Raw genomic sequence first — 12,452 nt, 5'->3', positions numbered from 1 at the left:
AGGAAAAACCACAGTGCAGTGAGACAGGGAAGGAAGGTAAGGGGAGGTTACTGTATAAAGGAAAAATCACAGTGCAGTGAGACAGGGAAGGAAGTTAAGGGGAGGTTACTGTATAAAGGAAAAATCACAGTGCAGTGAGACAGGGAAGGAAGTTAAGGGAAGGTTACTGTATATAGGAAAAACCACAGTGCAGTGAGACAGGGAAGGAAGTTAAGGGGTGGTTACTATATATAGGAAAAACCACAGTGCAGTGAGACAGGGAAGGAAGTTAAGGGGAGGTTACTGTATATAGGAAAAACCACAGTGCAGTGAGACAGGGAAGGAATTAAGGGGAGGTTTCTGTATATAGGAAAAACCACAGTGCAGTGAGATAGGGAAGGAAGTTAAGGGGAGGTTACTGTATATAGGAAAAATCACAGTGCAGTGAGACAGGGAAGGAAGTTAAGGGAAGGTTACTGTATATAGGAAAAACCACAGTGCAGTGAGACAAGAGTCCTTAAGGATGACAAAAATATATTTATATATGTTCAACACAATCAGGAAAGTGTGACAAACACAATTAGTATACTATTTTTTGAGGTCAAATTTAGGTGCTTTCTCTGTGAGCAAATTTGCAGGGTTTAAACTTCATGTAACCATTTATATCTAGTGTAGGGAAAAGGTTTGACAGGGTTTGTGAAATCTGACCTATGTGAGATGAACACTAAAGTATTAGGACAGACTTGATTAAAACTTCTTTAATACACTTCTGATAGATTAAATTCTAACCGCCTACAAGCAATTATTTAAGTATTATTTTGAGAAACCAAACTGTTTTCAAAACTCCACGGCTGTTTCACTCTTCTGAGGAAGAGCTGTGAATGGTATTTATTGCCACTGACCTGTACTGGTATTTGATTTTCACTTCAGTAATGTTGTGTGATTTGTATAAATATGAATACATGCATGTTAAATTTTGTAAGAAAACATTGATGGTAACATTTTTGAATGTAAAAGAGAATAAAATTTCATTTGAATCTCGGCTATTAAGAGATTTAACCTCAACATTGGTTTATAATGCTAAAAATGTCTACTTATTTACGTACAATATTATGAATTTACATAATTAAATATAATTTATTTTTTTGGTGAAATTAAAACAATTAATTTATTATATTATTCAGTCAAGTGTTGTCTTTTTGCAATAAGTGGTTTGCACATTTAATTGAAAAAAATCATTGGAAGGAGCCCAATTATCCCAAACCATCACAGGCAGATGCAGAAATTTCAGTAGACACCAGGAAATGTGTAGAGGCCCTTTACAATGGGAAGGAGAAGGGAGACATTCAATAATTTCATTGACAAGGTCCTAGAAAGCACACCGGTTGGTAACTACATTGTGAATATGAAAATAACAGGTACTTGTGCAGTGATCAATCTACAGTTAGTGTGTATGGGTCTTTTTCAACTGTATGGTTAAAAGATAGAAGTCCAACCATGCTACATTTCAGTATTTTCAGAAAATTCAATTGGTCAAAAAAAAATTCTATGGGTACAGGACACAGGACTGCATGTAGATTTATCACAGCTTGGGTGTTATCAATGGTTTATATAGCAGGGTTAAGATGACTGGGAGTATAGAGAACAAAGGGAAATCAAACTGACACCAGCATAAAATCCAATCCATAAGGGCTGGGATAAATCGACAGTCAATTCAGAGCATTGAATGGGGATGAGAGGGCTGGGCTCTGTAAGTTAACAATCACAGGAAAGTTCAGAGAATATGAACAGCTGGACGACATAGTAAGGAAACGAGCAATGTTTGTAGCCATCCCACAAGTTTACCAAACTAACACTTCAGGACACAAAGCCTCAAGTATTACAAGCCTCTAGAGAAGCTCTACAGAAACATCTAGTTGTGCAAAACTATGTTGAACAACAGTGAAGACCAGAGAAGTCGATGGACTCCAAGAAACCATTATCGAAAGAATTTCTATATATATGTAGCATCCCCTACAAAGTACTCAAGAAGTGTCCAAACGTCCCAAAACCTCTGTAGAAATTGATGATAAGTTATTTGGAGGAAAAGAAGATCATAATGGCAAAAGAAGGATGTATCGGATGTGAAAAGAACATCTTCTCAGTACTAGCCAGGAAGACGACAGCATAAAAAAACAGTATGTTGACACCCAAATCTAGAAGTTCAGATGCCTGGATTCTCGGGATGCATGGAATAGACCAGCGTCATTATTAACGTCACCCATGAAGCCCAATTCAACAGAAAGAATCTGTAAGTAGTATGATTTGATTTGACTAATGCATTCAGAAATATGCTCAGTGAGGAGGTATTTATCAGAAGATATGTAGTTCGCCAACAACAATTCCATCACATCTTCGTAAAAACAACCAACTCCATTTTGCTTTTTTCGTGGGTTACGTTATATACATGATCATGCTGACAGAAACGGAATCCAGAGGACCAAAGACAACTAAGTAGCTAAAACAGACATTCAACAAGGGACTTCATCAATGACAACCATGTTCTGTGAATCCCTTATCGTCAAACCCCCTAGTCACATAGCAGTTCCAATATGTAGGCCAGGTAGTGAGTATCCCAACCATCGTTGGAAACCAATGAAATGTTCAGGAAAGTAGTTTGATGAGAGACTGGAAGACAAGACAAACATAACAACACAGTAGAAGGGAAGCAGCATTAACAAACAATAACACTGGAAGAGGTTTGGAGTAACTACAAGGGTTCTACAGGAGAACAGCCTAGCTGTAGATTTCCCTATACCACCTTGAAATTTTGACAAGGTGCAACTATCTGTAGTAGCAGTAAGGACAGGTCGAAACTGGTCACCATTCAAAGCAGTTAACGATGCTTTAACCAGATTACGACATTAGGACCTTGTGAAAACGGAAGCTATTGGACAGCACGGCAGAGATTATTCCAGAAAGAAATTAAATCTAAAGAGAACAGCTATTCGAGGTTGGATGCAGACCAGTGATCGCTTTACGTAGGTAAAGTACCCATAGTTTTCAACTCGGCTCCTTCTCTAATCTGCCCAGGTTAACATTTGAAGTACCAATAATTCCTACTCTATATGATTACTACTTTACTTCTTACACCAGCAAACCTGCGCAGAGAATATCAGGAAATCTTTTAGAGACATCTGATTTTCCCCTCTGTTAGAAAAATGGAACATTAGCAAACGCCAAATCATATTGTTCTTTTCGGGCGAGCTATACATGGCTGTATTACGGGAGTTGACAGACTTAGTCGAGAAAGAACTGAGAAATGGTGATAGCATCCAAAGTGGAAGCAACACAAATCCAATATCTGTGGAAGACCAGATTGCAGGCAAGAGAGCACAAGACCTCCGGTATAACTGTATCCTATACTTGTGGTGACTGTTCTCTGCAACAGGACGATGCAGATAAACAGCAATCGAGAGACGGGCACACGCAGCAGAGTGAGCATCATACTTAGTGGATGAAAAACAGTAGCTGGAGAGCTCCCGCTGACACTTAGTGATCTATCATATCTAAGGAGACCCATCCTGTAAGTATACGGAGCGAAGGGACGAAACAATGATAGATGGTCTCGGTTGAGGACGTTAGCGGAGAAGCAGCATCAACAGCGCCGCTGTAAGTAGCAACTATTTCTCGTGTTTTATTACTAAGTACAGCTGAGTGTGTACTCAATGCGATGCGGTTGTCACCAACAAAAACCCTAACAAAAAGTTTTTGATCAACGTAAAGCTTATATAATTGACAGATACATTCCTATTTATAGGTTTTCTTGATATCTGTGTTACGTTCAACAAACTCATTTCTGTTGACAACAAGATAGTTGTGTCTGCGTTTGTCTGTTTTTGACCGGGTACAGTGTGCGCTTGCTCAGCCATCTGTTCAGTCGCTGCATTTGGTTAAAAATAGTCTGATCATCATCCGTTACGGGTTGTATCCAATATTGGAAGCTCCCCAGTACGGTGCAGGCAATCACAAGTATTGTGGTAGTCTGCTCCACACAGTCTTATCATATCGGGGAACACTATTGGTAGGTATATACCCTACTTAACTTGGTTTATGAATGTCCCCTACCCACTGTTGTGTTGGGGGGAATTATTTCTGATGGTAAATTCGATCAATTCTGTTAAGCTGCTGGTCGTACGGTATCATTGTGAATGAAACGTGTCCTTACACTGCTTCTATCCGGTTTAAACTGGATCCCACAGAACACGCAGGACAAACTCATGGATTCATCTAGATTTCTCTGCCTAATGTGCTGTTTGCAGCTGAGAGTACTATTGACTACCTTCCAATTATGAAGTAGTTTCCACTTTCTCCAGATCTTGCCAATATATGGCACATTTGCCCTGAAATGGCAGCTTCTGGCTCGTTATCTGATTGTCTGTGGATGAAATTCCATTGATCAGTATCCCTCTGTTGAAGTTTCTCTAAACCATCTTGAAGCTTGTTTCAGTCCCTGACTGGCAAGATTCGCGTATTAAGTTACAGTCGTCCGCGAATAGCTTCACTTTAGATCGGACAGATATGTAGACCTGTAAGTCGATAATTAAAACTAGGAACAGCAATGGCCCTAACACGCTGCCCTGGTGTACGCCAGATTCTACCACGAGTCCACGAGTATCAGGTCCACTTTCTCTTTGTTGACTATTTCCCCCCAAATCGTGAAGTGTGGTAATAAGGTGGGTCTCGCATAATCGGGTTTGTCCGAGTTCATGCTGTGTCCAGATGTTTTACGCTGCTACTGGTGATTTAGTCCTAGACAACCTACGTGAAAGACATTGATCTGCAGTTTTGTTGCATTGTTTCTGTCTCCTTTCTTGTATATGATTCCACCTTCGCACTTATTTAGTCACTTGGCACAGTCCCCTGGTCTAGTGACGTCCGGAAGAGTACGGAAGACAGTTCTTTTAGAAGTCGTGTCGGTATCTTACACCACCGGAAGTATTATCGATACACAAGGATGACAGTTTTTTGAAGCCTCCCATTTCCGTCAATAGCTGGTACGGTTCCTGTCTTTGTTGCTGTTTAACACTGATGACAACTGGTCGTTGAGTATGGTTGTTGAGTATGGTAACTTTGAAACGGTTCAAGTGGAACTAATAACGTTCAATCTAAAACGAACACCCCCAAGGAACCGAGGCTCACTTTAAATATGGCTACCAGTGACAGACAATTGCCCTTTTATCGGAAAAATCAAAACAATGCTAAACAAATACTATACCAGTTTGGAATTCCAACACGTCGCCTACAGAAAATCTGACAAAAATGCCAGTTGGTCTACCGGGAAAGATACACTACTTAAACAACATGGAAATCCACCAGTGGTATCAAGAGAAGCAGGTGTGGATAGCCTATGGTTATTGGCCAACTCTTAAGCGTTACTGGTCGGTGTCGGACAGGTTTGGTTTGACATTGTCAACGACGTCAACACACATAACAGTGCGATGGTTCGTCAAAGCACTCCTGGCACCAATATATCAGTTTATCTATTGGCCAACAGGTGGGTATTACACCTGACTAGTGGAATAGAAATGGCAATATGTTGTTATGTGTTCGTGACGTACAAGAACTCTTTCACGGCATTTTTCCCTTTCGATTATTTGTTGACTACATATAATTGTAGACAACATATTTTAAAAATATCTCAGTTAATGCACAATTTACTATTGTTATACACAATTGTTTAAAATTTCATTACTAAGGTTGCTTTCGTGTATACGGTTTAAACAGTTCAAGTGGTACAGAAATATTCCGCGATAAATGAATGCACTTAGGACGGAAATGGGCCTATCTAAAAAGCAGATTTGAATCGGATACTCGTCGCCTTACCTTATTTTTTACTGCTGAGGTATGTGATTCCAGCCTTGTTTTTTTAGTGCGACCTTTCCTACGTTTTCACGCCTATCTGTATCAATGCAACTCCAGAATTGCCAGCTTGAAGTGGTATGTCCCGTATAGACTTTATTATAGGGGATTTCAGTTGCTGGTATATCTTGAAATCCAAGTCATTCTTGGTCTTGCGCTCCATCATATCGCTCAATTTCTTGTTTCTTGTCGATCAGTTAATATTCACCTGGATCCATCTGTACGATGCCATTTTTGAAGGGCACATGACCTTGGTGTCTGTCCACATCTCGGTCACAGAGCTGACATGCGTGTACCTTCCCCTGAAGAGGTCTATGAATGCAGCTGCTAGAATCTTAGTTCACCAATGCAAGCTCTTTTCTGTAAGATTATCTTGCGTTAAGCCGGTCTTATTATGTTTGCCTCTGTGTATGGGGGCCTCGGTGACAAAGTGCTTAATGCGACTGGCGTCTACGATCACTAGCCCTCCACCACTGGGTTGCGTGTTCGAGGCCGACGTGGGGCTGTCGCCAGGTTCTACTCGCAGCTCAGTGTTTTTTGACTGATTACTCCGGTTTTTATCTCCACCATCAAAACCTGGCTGGTCCCTAATTGACCATAGCTGTTAACAGCATGCTAAACACAAACAACCCAAACCAAACCTATCTACACCACAGGCACTAGCCGCGTCTGTCAATACACATATAATATAATCGTGTATGTGTATTGACAGACGAGGCTAGTGCCTGTGTCTACACCACATGATGGACACCGATACCTGGTGGTTCAGAATTAAGAATTCAACAATTGGCATTTGATAGGGGTAATAGCTGCTCTTTTGAAATGTAACCGGCATTTTGATGTCAGTAGCCAAATACAAAAAGTAACAAAGCATATTGATATATGGGCTTTTAATTGTTCTTCGTGCGTATAACAATAATATTTCACTATTGCAATAACATTAACTGTAGTATAAATATTCTTTATTTACATAGATCAATTAATGCCAGTCCGTGACCATCGTCACTTATATCTTACTTCTCCGGAAAGTGGATCCTCTCGAATAACAACTTCTCGTGCAATTGGTTCCTCCCAAATCTAAATTCACACGAGAAAGGGTATATACCATGTAAATACAGATTACTTCTCGCAAGCTTGGATTCTTTCAAATATTTCTTCTCTCGACTATTGAGGATTCCCTGGAATGTATTTTTTGTTGAGTTGGGAGCCCTTAACATTGCTGATCTGTGATGAGATGGGAACCCTCACATGTTACTCTTGACTAGCTTTGTTCCGACATCTGAAATGAAATAACGACATTCAAATCATGGATGCTTTTTTGTACATGTTAAAAAACTCTTGCCGGAATAGCCCTATGTTTTCCCCAAAATCATTGCAAAAATCACATTATTTTCACATAATCGTGCTTTTTGTATGCGATCTTTCCCAAAGTCACAAGGCCCAGGCCCCTGTGGAAAGGAGGTTAAATATCAAAGGGTTGTCTGAATGGCGTCGAATCGATTGGTCCCTCCTCAGTCAAATACCGCACTTGAGCAAGGCTCCCAGAACTACTTTAAGATTGGTTGTGGATTTATTTTGTTTAACGTCCTATCATCAACTAAGGTCATTTTAGGACGTGTCTCAATGTGTGTAATGTATGCGTGCTTGATTCTTGGACACAGGGTATGTTGCTGTATTTGCCTTCTTGCGATAGCAGTGATGCAGACTATATAGTGCTACCTCACTGAAAGAGCATGCCGAAGGCATCCGGCACGTGATTCCGTCCGGTCACATGTTACGATTCCCCTAAATGCTGAACGTTTAGCAGGGAATAACAACTAACAACTGCCATTTTTCAGGACTTCGGTATATCCTAGCCTGGGGACAGAGCCCAGTTGTAATGAGGGCCAACATAGTAGATACAGCATGTCCTGTACTGAACTTCTATTGTGGTAATTGTCGGTACATTTCGTGTTGCTCTGTATTGTACTTTCTCTATCTGGTTGATTTGGTGTGTGTTGTGTGGGTCCCATATGGATCAAAGAACAGTTTTCAAGTTAAGGTCTTATTATTGCTTTCTTTTGTGTGTTGCAAGTGTGTGGAGTTTGTAAGACCTAGTTTTAATCAAGTCCGATATAAAATGCATTGTATCAACACTGGAATACAACATTGCAAAGTAAGACAATCCAAAGGCCACATTTATCGTCTTCAAGATTTGTTTTTTGAAATCTGAATGGTCAACCGTTTGACGCGGTAACAATTACATTGGTCGATCATAAAATTCTGATTAAAAAAAAAAGACTACATAATGTACACAATGTTTTAATGTACACAAGTGGAATATCACAAATAAAACATCACTTGTACCAGCCTACGATTTTCGGCGTCTTACAGCGATGGCTGATTGATACGTGTGACACTAATATCAGTAACATCTATAGTAATATACGGGGCTTACCTAGTATCAGCTTGGAGTGGCTCACTGTAATATCAGTAACATCTATAGTAATATACGCGGCTTACCTAGTATCAGCTTGGAGTGGCTCACTTTAGCGACAATGAATCCCTTTTCTTTGTCCTTGATGGTCACCTCCAGGAAGACCATTTTTTTACCACGCTTGACCGTCCGAGCCTCTATTATAATCGTCGTACCAACTAACGCGGGCTTCATAAACCTGTGTGTAAAGTTATCAACTGACAAAAGGGTAAACACTGTGGAATACAAAACCATTATATAAGTACAGTTAGTAACATTTGCATCAGCCAAAAGGGAAATCAAATTTGATACCCTGTGTAAACAATTTGCTGTACTTATGGTAGCTTTATATTATGTTTTCATTGTAATGATTTACTTGAAGACAGAATAAAAATCAGGAACAAAGTTCTGACAGCGATCGACGATATTATTCACACTGAACAGCACTCACATGACGTGAAGGTCGGTACTGACGCTGACTTGCGTGCGCTCGACCACGTGAAAAGCCCAAGAGGACACGGTGTCGGCCAAAGTACAGATCAGCCCACCGTGTAGGGTTCCGTGGCTGTTCTTGTCCGACCGCAGCACGTCCATTTCACACACCATACTACCATCCCCTCCCGATACGATACGTAACTAAAATGTCCGAAGTCAAAATGGTGTCACATATCATTGTGCTTCATTAAAGAATTTCACAGCAAAAAGTGTTTGTCGAGATTTCCTAATGTGGACAAAATCAAGCACGATTAGCGAATTTTGAAACGCTGATATCAACCACTATTTATGTCTCTTTGTCATTACCCTCTATTTTTGCCATTTCCCCTTCCGTAACTCTCTTTGTACATTAAACTCTATTTTTGCCATTTCCCCTTCCGTAACTCTCTTTGTACATTAACCTCTATTTTTGCCATTTCCCCTTCCGTAACTCTCTTTGTACATTAACCTCTATTTTTGCCATTTCCCCTTCCGTAACTCTCTTTGTACATTAACCTCTATTTTTGCCATTTCCCCTTCCGTAACTCTCTTTGTACATTAACCTCTATTTTTGCCATTTCCCCTTCCGTAACTCTCTTTGTACATTAACCTCTATTTTTGCCATTTCCCCTTCCGTAACTCTCTTTGTACATTAACCTCTATTTTTGCCATTTCCCCTTCCGTAACTCTCTTTGTACATTAACCTCTATTGGGTATTTTTGTCATTTCCCCTACCGTAAATCTCTTTGTACATTAACCTGTACTGGGTATTTTTGTCATTTCCCCTACCGTAAATCTCTTTGTACATTAACCTCTACTGGTTATTTTTGTCATTTCCCCTACCGTAAATCTCTTTGTCATTATCCTCTATTTTTGTCATTTCCCCTACCGTAAATCACTTTGTACATTAACCCCTACTGGGTATTTTTGTCATTTCCCCTCCCGTAAATCTCTTTGTACATTAACCTCTACTGGTTATTTTTGTCATTTCCCCTACCGTAAATCTCTTTGTCATTACCCTCTATTTTTGTCATTTCCCCTACCGTAAATCTCTTTATACATTAAACTCTATTTTTGTAATGTCCCCTACCGTAAATCTCTTTGCGCATTAAACTCTATTTTTGCCATTTCCCAAACCATAAATCTCTTTATACATTAAACTCTATTTTTGTCATTTCCCCTACCGTAAATCTCTTTGCACATTAACCTTTATTTTTGTCATTTCCCATACCCTAACCCCCTTCACCGTAACCACTGATTGTAGGATGAGTCGGGAAAATATATTACATCTTATATTTATTTGATTAATTAAGTCCTTTGTTACCGGTGTAAATTTGTTTTTATTGAATTGGTTAAAATTCGTCATTCCATTCTTCAGGAGCGGCAGTCCTATTATATTTTGGATAGCGTTCCTATGCCGTCCCTTTGGATTTAGAACTGAGCGCCACCCTCATCCATGGGTTATTCTTACTAGAAGCCCTTTAAAAGAAAAGTTGATTGACCGACAGAAGGACGCCGTGTTACGGTGTATAAGCTAAAAACTACCTTTGAAGAAAATGTTCCGATCCAGACACCTTAATAAGTCCAAAGTACGAGTACCCTCCCTTGGTATACCAAAAACCGCTAATGTTCCTCCTAAGTACATTGTGCAGCAAACATGCTATTCGATTATTTTGTATTCCTGTGATTGACGACACATCCTAATAAAAAGGCTTATTTACCCGTTTAAGGCCGGTCTCGAATCCCCCTAGTGACGTCCGCTCATTCTGTATCTGACGAGAGAGCCGTAGGCTGTCGTCGTTGTCTGTCATGATATCGATGGGATCAACTAAGTTAAGATATGGTCAAGGGCGACAACTCCTTTTCCCGATAACGGGACTACGTTTTATCTCTTCGACATCATACACTTAATCAGAATCCTCTGGATATTGTGACAGTTTTAGACTTAGATTTGGCATTCTTAAAATAAATTTTTGTTTAATATTTCTTCACATATTTTGTTATTTTTTTCAAAGAATGAGTTTTAATAATAACGTTAGACACTTCAAAAACAACTTATCCAGGATATCTTCTTGTATTTTATAGTACATATTGGTAAAATAAAACAAACCCTGTCTTTTTCAACGGCGAGAAGACCTTGTTCCCGCTGAATCAGGTGGAGTATCCCCAGGGTGCCATTCTAGGACCTTCTTTATTTAAATATATATATATATATATTTATGAGTGGCAGCCATTGTCTATGCTAGCCCTCTGCTATTAATCATATAAAAATAAAATTAAACAGTATTGAAATAAACAGAATTAAGTTATTTTAACCTACATGTGTAGCTATGTTTGTTGGTTAACTTTTAGTTCGTGTGACAGTCACGCTGTTATAATACGATATAATATCATTTAAATCCAGTCATGATACATTACTCAGTAGAGATGTGTTTGGGAGGGAGAGTAAATAAAAAAATGCTTTTGTTTTTGCCGTTTGGGTTAAATAACCAAATATTCAAATGAACTAATAGGTAGCTTTATGGGATTTGTTTTACACAATTAACTCTCCTAACGTTATATTAACTCCCCTAACGTTATATTAACTCCTCTAACGTTATATTAACTCCACTAACGTTATATTAACTCCCCTAACGTTATATTAACTCCCCTAACGTTATATCAACTCCCCTAATGTTATATTACCGTTATATTAACTCCTCTAACGTTATATTAACTCCCCTAACGTTATATTAACTCCCCTAACGTTATACTAACTCCCTTAACGTTATATTAACTCCCCTAACGTTATATTAACTCCCCCAACGTTATATTAACTCCCCTAACGTTATATTAACTCCCCTAACGTTATATTAAATCCCCTAACTAAGTCAATAATTTGAACGAGAACATTCTTGCTTTTGGTCATCTGGAGACTGTCCGATTCTATATCACAAGGTAAATCAGGTGTCCGACTCAATATAGAAAGCGTCCGACTCACTATCAAATTGCCATATTGTGATTCGTTTCGTTTTGTCTTACGCTATATGATGTAAGGAGAAGAGTTCCGAGAAGTATTTGAAAGAGAAAAACGTAGACTATCGGACGATATCCATTGCATTACGGTAGGTTATATAGAACGAAAGCAATTTGAGTTTTAACAGAGGAGGTGTCCGACTCACTGTCACTTTACCCTATATTATCGAAAATCAAATTTTAAAACACTACATTAAAACTACGAAAGACAACTTATTTGCCTATTTAGCGGTTTGACATGATCTGAAATTTCTTGAAAATCCACAACGACTTTGATAACTTAATCCAACCCATGCGCTCCTTTTTTTCTATTTCTCTTTTCTTCTGCCAACTGTTTCTCTTTATTCTCTCAATTCTCACAATACCGTTCACATCAATTACGCCATATTATTCTGAAGCAATTTTCATCATTTTCACTTCGAATCTTTCGCGCTTTTCCTTCTTTATTACCGCTCGCTTAGCTGCAGCCAATTCTCGCCTGTGTTCAGAAAAATGCGCCATTTTCCTTATCATTCTTCATTTTTTTTTTTATCATTTCTATGTCAGCATTTCGTTGAAAAGCATAAAAACGGGGAAAATTGAGGAAAATGGTGAAAATACATGATTTTTAAAGAAAATTCTTAGGGGG

At 39.0% G+C, this 12,452-nt stretch overlaps 1 protein-coding gene across 1 annotated transcript; it reads right to left on the bottom strand.

Moving 5' to 3' along the window:
• Positions 1 to 6,768: 6,768 nt before the first annotated feature.
• Positions 6,769 to 10,651, bottom strand: LOC110440515 (acyl-coenzyme A thioesterase 13-like). Its single transcript, XM_021483644.1, has 4 exons — positions 10,531 to 10,651; positions 8,787 to 8,971; positions 8,383 to 8,534; positions 6,769 to 7,159 (listed from the first exon to the last, which is right to left on the bottom strand). Exons 1-4 carry the CDS (start codon positions 10,618 to 10,620, stop codon positions 7,125 to 7,127), a joined length of 462 nt encoding a protein of 153 aa, XP_021339319.1. The 5' UTR covers positions 10,621 to 10,651; the 3' UTR covers positions 6,769 to 7,124.
• Between the last annotated feature and the right edge of the window lie 1,801 nt (positions 10,652 to 12,452).

The sequence above is a fragment of the Mizuhopecten yessoensis genome, unplaced genomic scaffold (genome assembly GCF_002113885.1).
Source record: "Mizuhopecten yessoensis strain PY_sf001 unplaced genomic scaffold, ASM211388v2 scaffold1775, whole genome shotgun sequence".
Lineage (NCBI taxonomy): Eukaryota > Metazoa > Mollusca > Bivalvia > Pectinida > Pectinidae > Mizuhopecten > Mizuhopecten yessoensis.
The sequence above is the reverse complement of the archived record's forward strand: the minus strand, read 5'-3'. Positions and strand labels throughout refer to the sequence as shown.

What these genes read in the sequence shown, in the direction of transcription:
- LOC110440515 (XM_021483644.1), bottom strand. Translation starts at nt 10,620, where the DNA reads ATGACAGACAACGACGACAGCCTACGGCTCTCTCGTCAGATACAGAAT. An exon ending in TCGAGACCGGCCTTAAACGG is followed by an intron (nt 8,972 to 10,530) that starts GTAAATAAGCCT and finishes CGGACATTTTAG; the next exon opens with TTACGTATCGTATCGGGAGG. An exon ending in AGTACCGACCTTCACGTCAT is followed by an intron (nt 8,535 to 8,786) that starts GTGAGTGCTGTT and finishes CTTTACACACAG; the next exon opens with GTTTATGAAGCCCGCGTTAG.